The following is a 16,347-nucleotide window of genomic DNA, read 5'->3' on the forward strand; positions in this document are numbered from 1 at the left end:
GCATTCAACTATGTACGATAATTCGTCAGGCTCTGTCTGTGGTGCTGAACATCATGTAGTACAGCACATTGAACCAAATGATGTCAATCAACTAATGAACGGTTTTCTTTGCTCCGAAAAGCGTATGTTATTGCTATATGCGGAAGGCCTCACCTCTAGAGGAGAGTCTGGTTCATCCAGGATGCTCTTCTCACTCTGTATCCGCTGCATCGTCCCTGTAGAACTGGGGTCCATTATCAGCACGTTCTGACTACCGACTCCGCCGAACTTACAGTCACTCTTTCTGGAGTCAGTCGTCCTGCACACCTCGTAGTTGTACACGTGTTGGAGAGTCCCTGTCCCCAAAGTGTCTGAGTAACGTGGTGGATAATACGGAATCACAGGGAGATTGGAGTGATACGTGACGCGAGACTGTCTCCACCTGTAGATCTTCACTGATATAATAACCACTAAGCACGTGATGAAGAGGAAGGACACTACAGCCAAAGCCAGCACTAAGTAGAAAGTCAGGTTGTCATTGTACTCCTTGTCTTGTGTAAAGTCAGTGAACTCAGACAGCACTTCAGGGAAGCTGTCCGCCACCGCCACGTTAACAATGACTGTAGCTGAACGAGAGGGCTGCCCGTTGTCCTCCACGATAACAGTCAGTCTTTGTTTCACAGCATCTTTATCAGTGACTTGGCGGATAGTTCTTATTTCTCCATTCTGTAAGCCCACTTCAAACAGCGCCCTGTCTGTGGCTTTCTGCAGTTTATAGGAGAGCCAGGCATTCTGTCCAGAGTCCACATCCACAGCCACCACTTTAGTGACCAGATAGCCCACATCTGCTGAACGAGGCACCAGTTCAGCCACCAGAGAGCCACCAGTCTGGACTGGGTACAGAACCTGAGGTGGGTTATCGTTCTGGTCCTGGATCAGTACTTTCACAGACACGTTGCTACTGAGTGGAGGGGAACCTCCATCCTGCGCTTTAATGCGGAAGTGGAAATCTTTGATCTGCTCGTAGTCAAAAGAGCGCACTGCATGGATGACTCCACTATCAGCACTAACGGACACATATGAGGAGACTGGCACTCCGTTAACAGAGGAGTCCTCCAGTATGTAAGAAACACGGGCGTTCTGGTTCCAGTCAGCGTCTCTGGCTTTCACTGTGAATATAGAGAAACCTGGTGTGTTGTTCTCTACAATGTAGGCCTCATATGAGCTCCTCTCAAAGACAGGCGCGTTATCGTTCACATCAGAGATCTGTAAGGTGAGAGTGACGCTGCTGGAGAGGGAGGGGACTCCCTCATCAGAGCAGGTCACCGTTATATTACACTCAGATAATATCTCCCTGTCTAATTCACTGTCGGTTACCAAACTATAGAAATTCGTGGTAGACGTTTTTAAAACGAATGGTACATTTTCGCTAATAAAACAGTGCACTTTCCCGTTTTCTCCAGTATCCTTGTCTTCAATATTTATCATTGTAACCACAGTATTGAGTTTGGCATCCTCTGATATAACATTTGACTTTGACATGATGCTAATTTCCGGTATATTGTCATTCACGTCCTGCACATCAACGAATAATTTACACGAATCCGTGAGTCCTCCATCGTCACTAGCACGAACATGTATTTGAAAATGTCGTGACTCCTCAAAATCTATATTTCCAATTAGAGTAACATCACCACTTTCCCTGTTTATTCTAAACACTTTTCTGACATCATCTAACGTATTTGTGATTGAATATGTTATTTTGCCGTTAGAACCCTGATCTGCATCTGAGGCTGAAACAGTGGCAACAACTGTTCCTTTAGGTGAGTTCTCAGTAACTGTAGCCTTGTATGTTGGCTGCGTAAAAACTGGTGCATTATCATTGGCGTCTAAAACTGTAATAACAATCAGCATTGTCCCTGACATCTGCGGCTCTCCCCCATCTACAGCCGTTAACACGAGAGAGATCTGCTCTTGTTTCTCTCTGTCTAAAGGCTGCTGTAGCACCATCTCAACGTTTTTATTCCCTTCAGCGTTATTGTGCAGTTTCAGAGCAAAATTATCAGTGGGCTTCAGTTCGTAGTTTTTAAGATCATTAATTCCAACATCAAGGTCGACAGCCCTTTCCAGCACAAATTTTGCCCCGATAACCGCTGACTCACTTATTTTGAATTTGATTTCTCCTTCTTCAAAGGTTGGTTTATTATCATTAATATCTGTGATCTGCACTGTAACACTGTAAAATTCCATCGGATTCTCCAAAATAATCTGAAAATGTAAAGCACAAGGCGTCGTCTGTCTGCATAGCGCCTCTCTGTCGATTCTCTCTTTGACGAGGAGGACTCCCCTTTCTCTGTTCAGCTCGATGTACTCCTCACTGTCTCGAGTATAAATTCGAGCTTTACCAGAAGTCAAACGTTTGGTTTCTAAACCTAAATCTTGTGCTATGTTCCCGATGAAAGAGCCTTTCGTCATTTCCTCCGGTATTGTGTAACTGACCTGTCCAATTACGGAGCCAAGCGAAAGGAGAGAGATGAACAACAGCGCTTGTCCTTTCATTGTTCTATCCGTGAATTTTCTCCTCAAGGGTCGACAATCCGGTTAAATATCCGATACACTGAAATCCATCGAAGTGGCAAACATCAACTTTGTAGCTGTACAATCCAGTAAATAAAAAAATGTAGTCTCGGAGGTCGTCGTGTCGGTGATCAAATATACCGAAAGTCCGTGCTTTTCCTTCGTGTCTCTTTTCATTATGGGGATGTTACATGGGAGGTGCTGCTACAACATTACTCTCAGCAGTGCACACTCTGGTCAACAGCGGCCCTTAGAGTGCATAACACAAAACTACAGAGAACCAACATTGAGTAATCATTCAAGCAGATTTACTAAGTGTATCTTGAAATACGGTAATAATAGCTTAAGAAACACGGTGAAATGCCACAAACGAAACTTTTTAAGGATAGGATTTCTCACTTTTCCTGAATTTTCAGCAATAATAGTGTCCATAAAATATATGAATCACATCTTAACAAAAATATCAGAGGAAAACCAAAATAACATTTGAAAGGAAGTGGAAAAGAACTACCAAAAGATTGAAAAAAAAAATACGTTTAAAAACTCTTCTGGAAGGGAAGTGGAGAGGGACAAGATAATGTCACTGTCCGAGGTCCTGAAAAGACTAAAGCGTAAAGATTACCGACATTACTGACCATCATAAGTTCATTCATGCAGATACAAATAAATCATCTACCAAATTAAACACATGATGAATTATATTTGTGAAAAAAGTAAACATTATGAAGCCATGTGTTCAATATGCAGATATATAAATCTTGTATAGATCAATGAAGTGGAATAGGTTGACGCATTGACACAACTGTTAAGTGTTTATAATTGCCATTCCTCATTGTTTGTGGCTAGAATCCATGACAGGTATGCTACCAAGGTGAAAGCAATTTAACCTTTAAGGGAGATGTCCTTTCGCTTAAACACGCAATTCAACCAAGTCCAAGTAACATGCCTGAATAATAATAAAACGCCTCCCAATAATTGAGATTATTGGTAATGGGGTGCTGTCCGTGGTCCTGGAAATGAAGAAATAGTGTGCAATAGTTGACTATTTCTTCAATGAAACACTGAAAGACGAATTAAGGCACAGAGACGAAGCTTCATTAATAAACTAACCTCTAGAGGAGAGTCTGGCTCATCCAGGATGCTCTTCTCACTCTGTATCCGCTGCATCGTCCCTGTAGAACTGGGGTCCATTATCAGCACGTTCTGACTACCGACTCCGCCGAACTTACAGTCACTCTTTCTGGAGTCAGTCGTCCTGCACACCTCGTAGTTGTACACGTGTTGGAGAGTCCCTGTCCCCAAAGTGTCTGAGTAACGTGGTGGATAATACGGAATCACAGGAAGATTGGAGTGATACGTGACGCGAGACTGTCTCCACCTGTAGATCTTCACTGATATAATAACCACTAAACACGTGATGAAGAGGAAGGACACGACAGCCAAAGCCAGCACTAAGTAGAAAGTCAGGTTGTCATTGTACTCCTTGTCTTGTGTAAAGTCAGTGAACTCAGACAGCACTTCCGGGAAGCTGTCCGCCACCGCCACGTTAACAATGACTGTAGCTGAACGAGAGGGCTGCCCGTTGTCCTCCACGATAACAGTCAGTCTTTGTTTCACAGCATCTTTATCAGTGACTTGGCGGATAGTTCTTATTTCTCCATTCTGTAAGCCCACTTCAAACAGCGCCCTGTCTGTGGCTTTCTGCAGTTTATAGGAGAGCCAGGCATTCTGTCCAGAGTCCACATCCACAGCCACCACTTTAGTGACCAGATAGCCCACATCTGCTGAACGAGGCACCAGTTCAGCCACCAGAGAGCCACCAGTCTGGACTGGGTACAGCACCTGAGGAGGGTTGTCGTTCTGGTCCTGGATCAGTACTTTCACAGTCACGTTGCTACTAAGTGGAGGAGAGCCTCCATCTTGCGCTTTAATGCGGAAGTGGAAATCTTTGATCTGCTCGTAGTCAAAAGAGCGCACTGCATGGATGACTCCACTATCAGCACTAACGGACACATATGAGGAGACTGGCCCTCCGTTAACAGAGGAGTCCTCCAGTATGTAAGAAACACGGGCGTTCTGGTTCCAGTCAGCGTCTCTGGCTTTCACTGTGAATATAGAGAGACCTGGTGTGTTGTTCTCTACAATGTAGGCCTCATATGAGCTCCTCTCAAAGACAGGCGCGTTATCGTTCACGTCAGAGATCTGTAAGGTGAGAGTGACGCTGCTGGAGAGGGAGGGGACTCCCTCATCAGAGCAGGTCACCGTTATATTATACTGATAAGCTGTCTCTCTGTCTAACTCACTGTCTGTCACTAAACTATAGAAATTATTTGTTGATGTTTTTAAAATGAATGGTACATTTTCGAAGATGAAACATTTAACGTTACCGTTTTCTCCTGAATCTAGGTCTTCAATATTTATCATTGTAACGACTGTATTGAGTTTAGCGTCCTCTGATATAACAGTTGATTTTGACATTATATTAATTTCAGGCTTGTTGTCATTAATGTCCTGCACATCAACAATTAATTTACACGAATCTGTGAGTCCTCCGTCGTCACTAGCAAGCAAATTTATTTGAAAATGTCGTGACTTTTCGAAGTCAATGTCACCATTTAATACAACTTCACCGTTTTCTTCATTTACCCCAAATACTGTCCTTACATTGTCTAACGTATTTGTGATTGAATATGTTATTTTGCCGTTAGAACCCTGATCTGCGTCTGAGGCTGAAACAGTGGCAACAACTGTTTCTTTAGGTGAGTTCTCAGTAACTGTAGCCTTGTATGTTGGCTGCGTAAAAACCGGTGCATTGTCATTGACGTCTAAAACTGTAATAACAATCAGCATTGTCCCTGACATCTGCGGCTCCCCTCCATCCACAGCCGTTAACACGAGAGATATCTGCTCTTTTTTCTCTCTGTCTAAAGGCTGCTGTAACACCATCTCAACGTTTTTATTCCCATCTGCGTTATTGTGGAGTTTTAAAACAAAATGATCAGTTGGTTTCAATTCATAGTTTTTCAGATCATTAATTCCAACATCAAGATCCACAGCCCTTTCCAGCACAAATTTCGCTCCAGTGATCGCTGACTCGCTAATTTTGAATTTCATCTCATTTTTTTCAAAGGTTGGCGCATTATCATTAATATCTGTAATCTGGACTGTAACTGTGTAAAATTCCATCGGATTCTCCAAAATTATCTGAAGATGTAACGCGCACAGGGCCGTCTCTGTACACAGCGCCTCTCTGTCCATTCTCTCTCTGACGAGGAGGATCCCCTTTTCTCTGTTCAGCTCGACATACTCGTCGCTGTTCCTCGTATAGATTCTAGCTTTACCGGACACCAAACGTTTTATTTCTAAACCCAAATCATGCGCAATATTGCCCACTAAAGAGCCTTTCAACATTTCCTCCGGAATAGAGTAGCTGACCTGCCCGAACACAGAGTAAAGGGAAAGGAGAGAAATACACAACAGCACTTGCCGATTCATTGTTCTTTCCGATTTTCCACTGATTAGATTCGAAACAAAAACAGATTCCTCCTCATATTCCAACGTCAAATCTCAAATGAAACGCTTCATAGTCCACTCGTTGGAAGCAAATGTAGTGCACACCGAAGTTGTTCCTCTTTTTTTAAATAAAAAATGTGATACAAGCACATTTGTCCGCTCTATCCTCGTCGTGGTCTCTCTGTACTGTGTCGATGTTACATGGGAGGTGCTGCTACAACGCTGCTCTCATTCAACAACACTCTGGTCAACAGCGGCCCTAAGAGTCCATACTATATAACTGCAGAACACTGACTAAAATTCAACTCACGAGTCGAAACAATCTATCTATGTAATATCGTGTACTTTACGAACGACTACACAAACACATTATTGAACACCATCAAGTTTACGGTTTAGGTTACCATAATGTCGCATTTTAATATAATAGATACACAATGAATGATACTATGCTATTTAAATGTTTCATATGTGTCAAAGATTGGATATCAAATCCAAATGAAGGCCGGAAAGGGGAATGTATAAATATAAGGTTTCCCCACATGATGATAATCATAGACAACATAATGAGAAGAAAACACCGATATTTAAGCTGTAAAAAAGGTCGCTGAATGACAAGTTAACACGAGGTTGTGTATGAGATAAACACGAGGTTGTGTATGTCGCTGTCTGCAGTTCTGAAGTCTATAACTCTGAATGAAACCCCAGACAAAGCAGTTTGAAGAGGCTTATATCTGGGAAACGTATGGAACCTCTATGGGAATTACATAGCATTACATTGCATACCTGCTGCTGCTGCTACTTCTACTTCTACTACTACTACTACTACTACTACTACTACTACTACTACTACTACTACAAATAAAAACAATCATAATAATAATACACACAACACATTGTGTCTGTGAAAAATAAAGTTTAAAATAAAAATGTTTTTTAAAACTGGGGGGGTGGGGGGTGGGGGGGGACGTTGACGTAACAAAGGCAAGTTTTGCTTCTAATTGTAACTGAAATAACTAAGTGGCAGGTCATCATTTTATAACATGTAGAATATATTGAAACAATTGAAACAGTCTAACCTCTAGAGGAGAGTCTGGTTCATCCAGGATGCTCTTCTCACTCTGTATCCGCTGCATCGTCCCTGTAGAACTGGGGTCCATTATCAGCACGTTCTGACTACCGACTCCGCCGAACTTACAGTCACTCTTTCTGGAGTCAGTCGTCCTGCACACCTCGTAGTTGTACACGTGTTGGAGAGTCCCTGTCCCCAAAGTGTCTGAGTAACGTGGTGGATAATACGGAATCACAGGGAGGTTGGAGTGATACATGACGCGAGACTGTCTCCACCTGTAGATCTTCACTGATATAATAACCACTAAACACGTGATGAAGAGGAAGGACACTACAGCCAAAGCCAGCACTAAGTAGAAAGTCAGGTTGTCATTGTACTCCTTGTCTTGTGTAAAGTCAGTGAACTCAGACAGCACTTCCGGGAAGCTGTCCGCCACCGCCACGTTAACAATGACTGTAGCTGAACGAGAGGGCTGCCCGTTGTCCTCCACGATAACAGTCAGTCTTTGTTTCACAGCATCTTTATCAGTGACTTGGCGGATAGTTCTTATTTCTCCATTCTGTAAGCCCACTTCAAACAGCGCCCTGTCGGTGGCTTTCTGCAGTTTATAGGAGAGCCAGGCATTCTGTCCAGAGTCCACATCCACAGCCACCACTTTAGTGACCAGATAGCCCACATCTGCTGAACGAGGCACCAGTTCAGCCACCAGAGAGCCTCCAGTCTGGACTGGGTACAGCACCTGAGGAGGGTTGTCGTTCTGGTCCTGGATCAGTACTTTCACAGACACGTTGCTACTGAGTGGAGGGGAGCCTCCATCTTGCGCTTTAATGCGGAAGTGGAAATCTTTGATCTGCTCGTAGTCAAAAGAGCGCACTGCATGGATGACTCCACTATCAGCACTAACGGACACATATGAGGAGACTGGCACTCCGTTTACAGAGGAGTCCTCCAGTATGTAAGAAACACGGGCGTTCTGGTTCCAGTCAGCGTCTCTGGCTTTCACTGTGAATATAGAGAGACCTGGTGTGTTGTTCTCTACAATGTAGGCCTCATATGAGCTCCTCTCAAAGACAGGCGCGTTATCGTTCACATCAGAGATCTGTAAGGTGAGAGTGACGCTGCTGGAGAGGGAGGGGACTCCCTCATCAGAGCAGGTCACTGTTATATTATACTCAGAGGATCTCTCTCGGTCTAATTCACTGTCGGTTATAACGGTGAAGAAATTATTTGTTGTTGATTTAATGTCAAAAGGAATATTTTTCTTTAAAACACACATTACTTTCCCGTTATCGTTTGAGTCCGCATCTTGTATATTAAGCATCGTCACAACCGTTCCCGGTGTCATGTTCTCAGATACTGTGTTGGAGTTAGACATGATATTAATGATGGGTGGGTTATCATTTTTATCTGTCACGTCTACAATTACCCTACATGCGTCAGATAATCCTCCCTGATCGGCCACTTTAACATCTAGCTCATAATGTCTCCTTTTTTCATAATCTACATTTCCAATTAGAGTCAATACCCCTTTATTGGCATCGATTTCAAAGAGACCTGCTGCTCCAGATTTTGAAATCATGTATGTTACTATTCCGTTATTGCCTTTATCTACGTCTGTAGCCCTTACAGTGGTTATTACAGTGCCAACAGGAGCATTCTCTGTAACGCTTGCTTTATATTCCGGTTTAGAACAAACGGGCGGGTTGTCATTGACGTCTAACACATTTATGATAATCTGCATCGTCCCCGAAAGCTGTGGTTCACCACTGTCCAGAGCGGTCAGTATTAATGATACGTGCTCATGTTGTTCTCGGTCTAATGGTTTCTGTAAAACCATCTCAACATGTTTAGTCCCATCTCCTCGGCTGATGGTTTTCAGAACGAAATTATCGCTTGGTTTGAGGTCGTAGCTGTCCAGGCCGTTTACACCAACATCATCATCTATTGCTTTCTCTAAGACAAATCGAGCTCCAGAGGGGGTTAATTCGCTAATGTCATATTTCATCTCACTCCTTTCAAACGTCGGAGGGTTGTCATTTACATCGGTGATTTCGACAGTAACCGTGTAAAACTCCATTGGATTTTCTAGGATCATTTGAAAATGGAGTGCGCATGGCATTGTTTGACCGCAGAGAGCTTCTCTGTCAATTCTGCCTTTAACAAGGAGGACTCCTCTTTCTCTCTTCAGCTCAATATATTCCTCCGTGTTACCAGTATAAATACGAGCTTTACCGGACTTCAGTCTTTCCACACCTAAACCCAAATCCTGGGCTATATTGCCTATTAAAGCCCCCTTTGCCATTTCCTCGGAAATGGAGTAGCTGACTTGCCCGTGCACAACACTGAGCGAGAGCAGCGAGATAAACAACAGCACTTGCCATCCCATCGTTCCGGTCGACATGTCAGTGAAGAAAATTAGAAAATCCTCAGTGTCTTCGGCCCAGGTTCACGATTGTGACTTGTAGATACAGGATTATAGTCCGTAAACGAGCATTTATCCTAAATTGTGGAACAAAGAAATTCCATTGTGCCGTCCAGGCTTATGCCGTGTCACTACCGACTGTTAACGCTGCCTCTATGTAACATGTTGAAGTATAAGGGAGGTACTGCCACTAACGCTTCATGAGCAACTCGATGGCCAACAGCGTCCCTCTCTGTTCAACTGAACAAACTGCATGATTTCTTACTGAGGTAACCACGACAAAGACATTTGAAAAACATAACAAAAATAATGACGAAAATGTATTTAGATTCATTGAAATATCATATAAATACTTAAATATCCACTTGTCTATATTACTGACCAATTCCAAACAAATTAGACAAGCAACAAATGACATGAATATGAATTTGAAGGAGTAAAACCACAAAAATAAAAGCTCTGAGGGACACACGAAGCTACATTTTCTACTGTGCAGAATGGAAGAGAGAGAGAGAGAGAGAGAGAGAGAGAGAGAGAGAGAGAGAGAGAGAGAGGGAGAAAGAAAGAGAGAGAGAGCGCATCTAAGAGTGAAATGTCACGTGCGCTGTCCGCGGTGCTAAACCTGACCAATCGCAAAATGAAGTACACAACCATTCCAAACAAGATAATCAAAATTCAGTAAGTAAACATAAACAAAGAAGCATAATTCACTGTCTCACAAGGAGGCCTATAGTGGCTAAAGAAAATAGGTGTCTTTTGGAAATCTGACCTCGAGAGGAGAGTCTGGTTCATCCAGGATGCTCTTCTCACTCTGTATCCGCTGCATCGTCCCTGTAGAACTGGGGTCCATTATCAGCACGTTCTGACTACCGACTCCGCCGAACTTACAGTCACTCTTTCTGGAGTCAGTCGTCCTGCACACCTCGTAGTTGTACACGTGTTGGAGAGTCCCTGTCCCCAAAGTGTCTGAGTAACGTGGTGGATAATACGGAATCACAGGGAGATTGGAGCTATACATGACGCGAGACTGTCTCCACCTGTAGATCTTCACGGATATAATAACCACTAAACACGTGATGAAGAGGAAGGACACGACAGCCAAAGCCAGCACTAAGTAGAAAGTCAGGTTGTCATTGTACTCCTTGTCTTGTGTAAAGTCAGTGAACTCAGACAGCACTTCAGGGAAGCTGTCCGCCACCGCCACGTTAACAATGACTGTAGCTGAACGAGAGGGCTGCCCGTTGTCCTCCACGATAACAGTCAGTCTTTGTTTCACAGCATCTTTATCAGTGACTTGGCGGATAGTTCTTATTTCTCCATTCTGTAAGCCCACTTCAAACAGCGCCCTGTCTGTGGCTTTCTGCAGTTTATAGGAGAGCCAGGCATTCTGTCCAGAGTCCACATCCACAGCCACCACTTTAGTGACCAGATAGCCCACATCTGCTGAACGAGGCACCAGTTCAGCCACCAGAGAGCCACCAGTCTGGACTGGGTACAGCACCTGAGGAGGGTTGTCGTTCTGGTCCTGGATCAGTACTTTCACAGTCACGTTGCTACTGAGTGGAGGGGAGCCTCCATCCTGCGCTTTGACGCGGAAGTGGAAATCTTTGATCTGCTCGTAGTCAAAAGAGCGCACTGCATGGATGACTCCACTATCAGCACTAACGGACACATATGAGGAGACTGGCACTCCGTTAACAGAGGAGTCCTCCAGTATGTAAGAAACACGGGCGTTCTGGTTCCAGTCAGCGTCTCTGGCTTTCACTGTGAATATAGAGAGACCTGGTGTGTTGTTCTCTACAATGTAGGCCTCATATGAGCTCCTCTCAAAGACAGGCGCGTTATCGTTCACATCAGAGATCTGTAAGGTGAGAGTGACGCTGCTGGAGAGGGAGGGGACTCCCTCATCAGAGCAGGTCACCGTTATATTATACTGAGAAGCGGTCTCTCTGTCTAAATCTCCTTCTGTCACTAAAGTGAAGACATTATTTGACGTTGACGTAATAGTAAAATGAGCATTCTCATTTAAAACGCAGTGGACTTTTCCATTTTCATCTGAATCTGGGTCCTGAACGTTCATCATTGTCAGAACCGTTCCTGGTTTAACATCCTCAGATATACTTGATGACGTTGACATAATATTAATAGCTGGTGGATTATCGTTTGTGTCCAACACCTCAATTATAACTTTACACACGTCTGAGTTACCACCGTTATCTGATGCTTGGACGTCTATCTCATAATGCCGAAATTTCTCATAATCAAGCTGTCCCATTAACGTGACCACGCCATTTTCGTTATCAACATAAAACAGTTCAAGCGCGCCCTCTGGAACATTAGAAATTGAATATTGTACGTGCCCATGCGGACCTTCGTCTGCATCAGATGCGCTGACTGTAGTTAGAATAGCTCCTTTCAACGCGTTTTCTTTCACGTTAGTCTTATACTCTGCTTGAATACAAGCAGGTGCGTTATCATTTGCGTCCAGTACAGTAATGACAATATGCATTGTTCCAGAGAGCTGCGGGTCGCCACCATCTAAAGCAGTCAATATTAAAGACAACCGCTCCTGTTTCTCTCGGTCAAGATGCTTCTTCAAAACCATCTCAACATTCCTACTGCTGCCAATTCTGTAAGGGTTTAAAGTGAATGTGTCGCTTGAACTGAGTGAATATCCCTGCAGCCCATTGATACCGACATCGACGTCAACAGCTTTGTCTAAGACAAATTTAGATCCAATTTGAGCTATTTCACTAATTTCGAATTTCATTTCTTTGTTCTTAAAACCGGGAGAGTTATCGTTAATGTCAGTGATCTCGACAGTGATGCTGTAAAATTGCATAGGATTCTCCAAAATGATTTGAAAATCAAGAGCACAGGGCGTCGTTTGACCGCAAAGGGCCTCTCTGTCTATCCGCTCTTTAATTACAAGGACTCCCCTTTCTTTATTCAGCTCGATGTATGCGGTACCTTCTATATATATACGAGCTTTCCCTGATTTCAGCCGCTTCACATCTAAACCTAAATCTTGTGCTATGTTACCGACCAAAGACCCTTTCGACATTTCTTCAGGAATAGAGTAGCTAACCTGCCCGACAACCGAGCTCAGAGTAACAACCGAGATAAACAGCAGTAGTCCGACTTCCCGTGTCATTGTTCTGTCCGACATGTTCCAGTCCGCAAAAAAAAATCAAAAATCAAATACGTTATCCAGAGAAAGGATTTAAAACACAAATGTCAGTAAAATAATCCAGGATCAACGCTCCCAACAATGCTGATAAGACGCCTGATATCTCCGTGTTCGATCATCTCCCTCTTGGTGCCCTTTAATTCTTTTTTGTCTCTCTTTCTCCGTCACATTTCGAGCTGATGAGGGAGGTACTGCTGCAATGAGCTCTGAAATCTTAGCAGCCTGGTCAACAGCGTCCCCGTGAGTTGGAATCACTGATGACACAGACAATCATGATTGTTCAGAGGTTAATCAAAATATATTTTCAAATATGTAAATACTGTTTTCACGTTAATTACTAACACAAGTGTAAATGAAAATCGGCTAAATATCGCACGCGCACGCACGCACACACGCGCGCACACACACACACACACACACACACACACACACACACACACACACACACACACACACACACACACACACACACACACACACACACAGAGCCAGCTATACTCACAAACGAGAGAACATGTTGAAAATGCAAAGACACAAAAAAGCCAGAGTGCTGAATGTTGCTCTATCCATGGTGCTGACATGCACTGAAAATGACTGAGGAAACAGGCAGATAGGAAGTTTCGCTCTTCGATTTTAAACCAATGTATGTGAGGTTATTAATAATACATTTTGACTGTGAATTTATACCATTTTTTCAATTTAGACGAAAAGCTTGAGAACTAGCATTATTCACACTAAATGTCACCTTAAACACAAGTACATATTTTCAAAAAGCCACTATAGTTTCAATTCGTAAAATAATGTTTGACTAGTTATCTGGTTACTATGTTTGGATTGAAAACAAGTATACAAAATAACACTGAATTTTAGATTTATAAAACTTAATAAAAAAACAAAGCCAACCTCTAGAGGAGAGTCTGGTTCATCCAGGATGCTCTTCTCACTCTGTATCCGCTGCATCGTCCCTGTAGAACTGGGGTCCATTATCAGCACGTTCTGACTACCGACTCCGCCGAACTTACAGTCACTCTTTCTGGAGTCAGTCGTCCTGCACACCTCGTAGTTGTACACGTGTTGGAGAGTCCCTGTCCCCAAAGTATCTGAGTAACGTGGTGGATAATAAGGAATCACAGGGAGATTGGAGTGATACGTGACGCGAGACTGTCTCCACCTGTAGATCTTCACTGATATAATAACCACTAAACACGTGATGAAGAGGAAGGACACTACAGCCAAAGCCAGCACTAAGTAGAAAGTCAGGTTGTCATTGTACTCCTTGTCTTGTGTAAAGTCAGTGAACTCAGACAGCACTTCCGGGAAGCTGTCCGCCACCGCCACGTTAACAATGACTGTAGCTGAACGAGAGGGCTGCCCGTTGTCCTCCACGATAACAGTCAGTCTTTGTTTCACAGCATCTTTATCAGTGACTTGGCGGATAGTTCTTATTTCTCCATTCTGTAAGCCCACTTCAAACAGCGCCCTGTCTGCGGCTTTCTGCAGTTTATAGGAGAGCCAGGCATTCTGTCCAGAGTCCACATCCACAGCCACCACTTTAGTGACCAGATAGCCCACATCTGCTGAACGAGGCACCAGTTCAGCCACCAGAGAGCCACCAGTCTGGACTGGGTACAGCACCTGAGGAGGGTTGTCGTTCTGGTCCTGGATCAGTACTTTTACAGACACGTTGCTACTGAGTGGAGGAGAGCCTCCGTCCTGCGCTCTGACAGTGAATACAAGCTGCTTGATCTGCTCATAATCAAATGAGCGCACTGCATGCAGAACCCCAGTTTCAGAATTGATGGACACATACGAAGAAACTGGGCTTCCACTGACCTGTGTGTCCTCTAGAAAATACGATATTCTTGCGTTTTGATTCCAGTCAGAATCTTGTGCGCTCACACAGAAGATTGACATACCAGGGATATTATTTTCAAAGATAAAGCCAGAATATTTCGGTTTAGTAAAGAGCGGAGCATTATCGTTCACATCAGAAATCTTAAGGTGTAACGTTGTTGTTGTAGAAAGAGGAGGTGACCCTGAATCGGTTGCAGTTAATGTTATGTTGTATTCTGATTTCGTTTCACGATCAAAAGGTACATTTGAAAGCAAATTGTAATAATTAGTCAAAGAAGACTGGATTTTAAATGGAAGATAAGAATCTATTGAGCACGTTATCTGACCGTTTCTTTCAGAGTCTGCATCTTTAACATTAAAAACAGCTATAGTTGTGCCTGGGGGGACATCCTCTGATATCAAGTTGGAATATGACATTATATTTATAACTGGAGCATTATCATTTATGTCAGTGACCTCAATCACAACTTTGGTTGCGTCACTTAGGCCACCCTGATCTTTGGCGATCACTCTTATTTCGTATTTTCTGTCTTTTTCGAAATCAATACTTTCAGCAACAGTTATTCTGCCAGATAAACTGTCAAGTGCAAATTTTTCGCCAGAGTTTCCCTTTACATTAGAAAAAGTATATGTGACCAAGCCATTTGATCCACTGTCGACATCTGAGGCATTCACAGTCGTAATATATGTGCCTATTGCGGCATTTTCAGTCACACTAGCAGTGTATACAGATTGATTAAATACAGGAGGATTATCATTGGCATCCAGAACAGTGATCTCTACATTTACTGTACCAGATCGCTGTGGAGTTCCTCCATCTACTGCAATCATTTTTAGAGAGAGGTGCGGATTCAACTCTCTGTCCAGCGGCTTCTGTAAAATCATTACAGCGAATCTAACTCCATCAGCGTTTGAGTTTTGCTTCAAAACGAAATTTGCATTCGGTGATAAAACATATTTTTGCAAGCTGTGAATCCCTGCATCGGGGTCATATGCGCTTTCTAAGTCAAAATGAGATCCCACTGCTGCAGATTCACTGATTTCTAGATTAATTACATTATTTTTGAAAGTCGGCGCATGGTCATTGACGTCTAATATTTCGACTGTCACCCTGTGCAGTTCAATTGGATTTTCCAAAATAATCTCGAAGCTGAAGCTGCACGGTGAAACGTCTCCACAGAGCTCTTCTCGGTCGATTCTCTCATTCACGACTAGAATCCCTTTGTCTGTTTTTAGCTCGGTGTACTGGTTGTTTTCTCCGGTCACGATACGGGCTCGACCGGAACGAAGCCTTTTCAGATCCAAACCAAGGTCTTGTGCTACATTACCGATAAGAGAACCTTTCTTCATCTCCTCCGGTATTGCATAACGGATTTGACCGTTGATGGTGGAAATCATGAAGACAAAAATGAACAGTTGCCTTGTAAGTGTCCAACACGACAGCCATTTCCCGCATCGTTGCTGTCCTATCCCCATGTTGTTGAGAGTACACTCCTGAATGCAAAAACAATGTATTTACCACAGCCACCCACGTAGATGCGATCTACCCTTCAGTTCAAACATGCTGCATTTCTTTGTAGAAAAAATGTTGGATTATAATCCCAAACAAATGCCCAGTCAAAGCGACTGTATTTCCGTCGAACGCCTCCTTGAATGAAAGACAGGGTTTCTCCCTCTCCTCTTTCTCCCCTCCTCTCTCCTCAGAGTCCAAACAACACTGCACTCTGTTTTACTGATCAA

General features: G+C 43.3%; 3 protein-coding genes across 3 annotated transcripts; all 3 read right to left on the reverse strand.

Moving 5' to 3' along the window:
- Positions 1-87: 87 nt before the first annotated feature.
- LOC306745937 (protocadherin beta-16-like) lies at positions 88-2,556 on the reverse strand (the record flags this gene model as incomplete). The annotated part of the gene is made up of 1 exon (XM_079228803.1): positions 88-2,556. The coding sequence occupies exon 1, from the start codon at positions 2,536-2,538 to the stop codon at positions 88-90; it is 2,451 nt and encodes an 816-aa protein (XP_079084929.1). The 5' UTR covers positions 2,539-2,556.
- A 1,050-nt stretch (positions 2,557-3,606) lies between these two features.
- Positions 3,607-9,542, reverse strand: LOC306745938 (uncharacterized protein; the record flags this gene model as incomplete). Its single annotated transcript, XM_079228804.1, has 2 exons — positions 3,607-6,070; positions 7,132-9,542. 2 exons carry the CDS (start codon positions 9,540-9,542, stop codon positions 3,607-3,609), a joined length of 4,875 nt encoding a protein of 1,624 aa, XP_079084930.1.
- A 757-nt stretch (positions 9,543-10,299) lies between these two features.
- On the reverse strand, positions 10,300-16,005 carry LOC306745939 (protocadherin gamma-A6-like; the record flags this gene model as incomplete). Its single annotated transcript, XM_079228805.1, has 3 exons — positions 10,300-11,424; positions 14,749-14,886; positions 15,718-16,005. The coding sequence occupies 3 exons, from the start codon at positions 16,003-16,005 to the stop codon at positions 10,300-10,302; spliced, it is 1,551 nt and encodes a 516-aa protein (XP_079084931.1).
- Positions 16,006-16,347: the final 342 nt, after the last annotated feature.

The sequence above is a fragment of the Taurulus bubalis genome, assembly GCF_910589615.1.
Source record: "Taurulus bubalis genome assembly, chromosome: 13".
Classification (NCBI taxonomy): Eukaryota; Metazoa; Chordata; class Actinopteri; order Perciformes; family Cottidae; genus Taurulus; species Taurulus bubalis.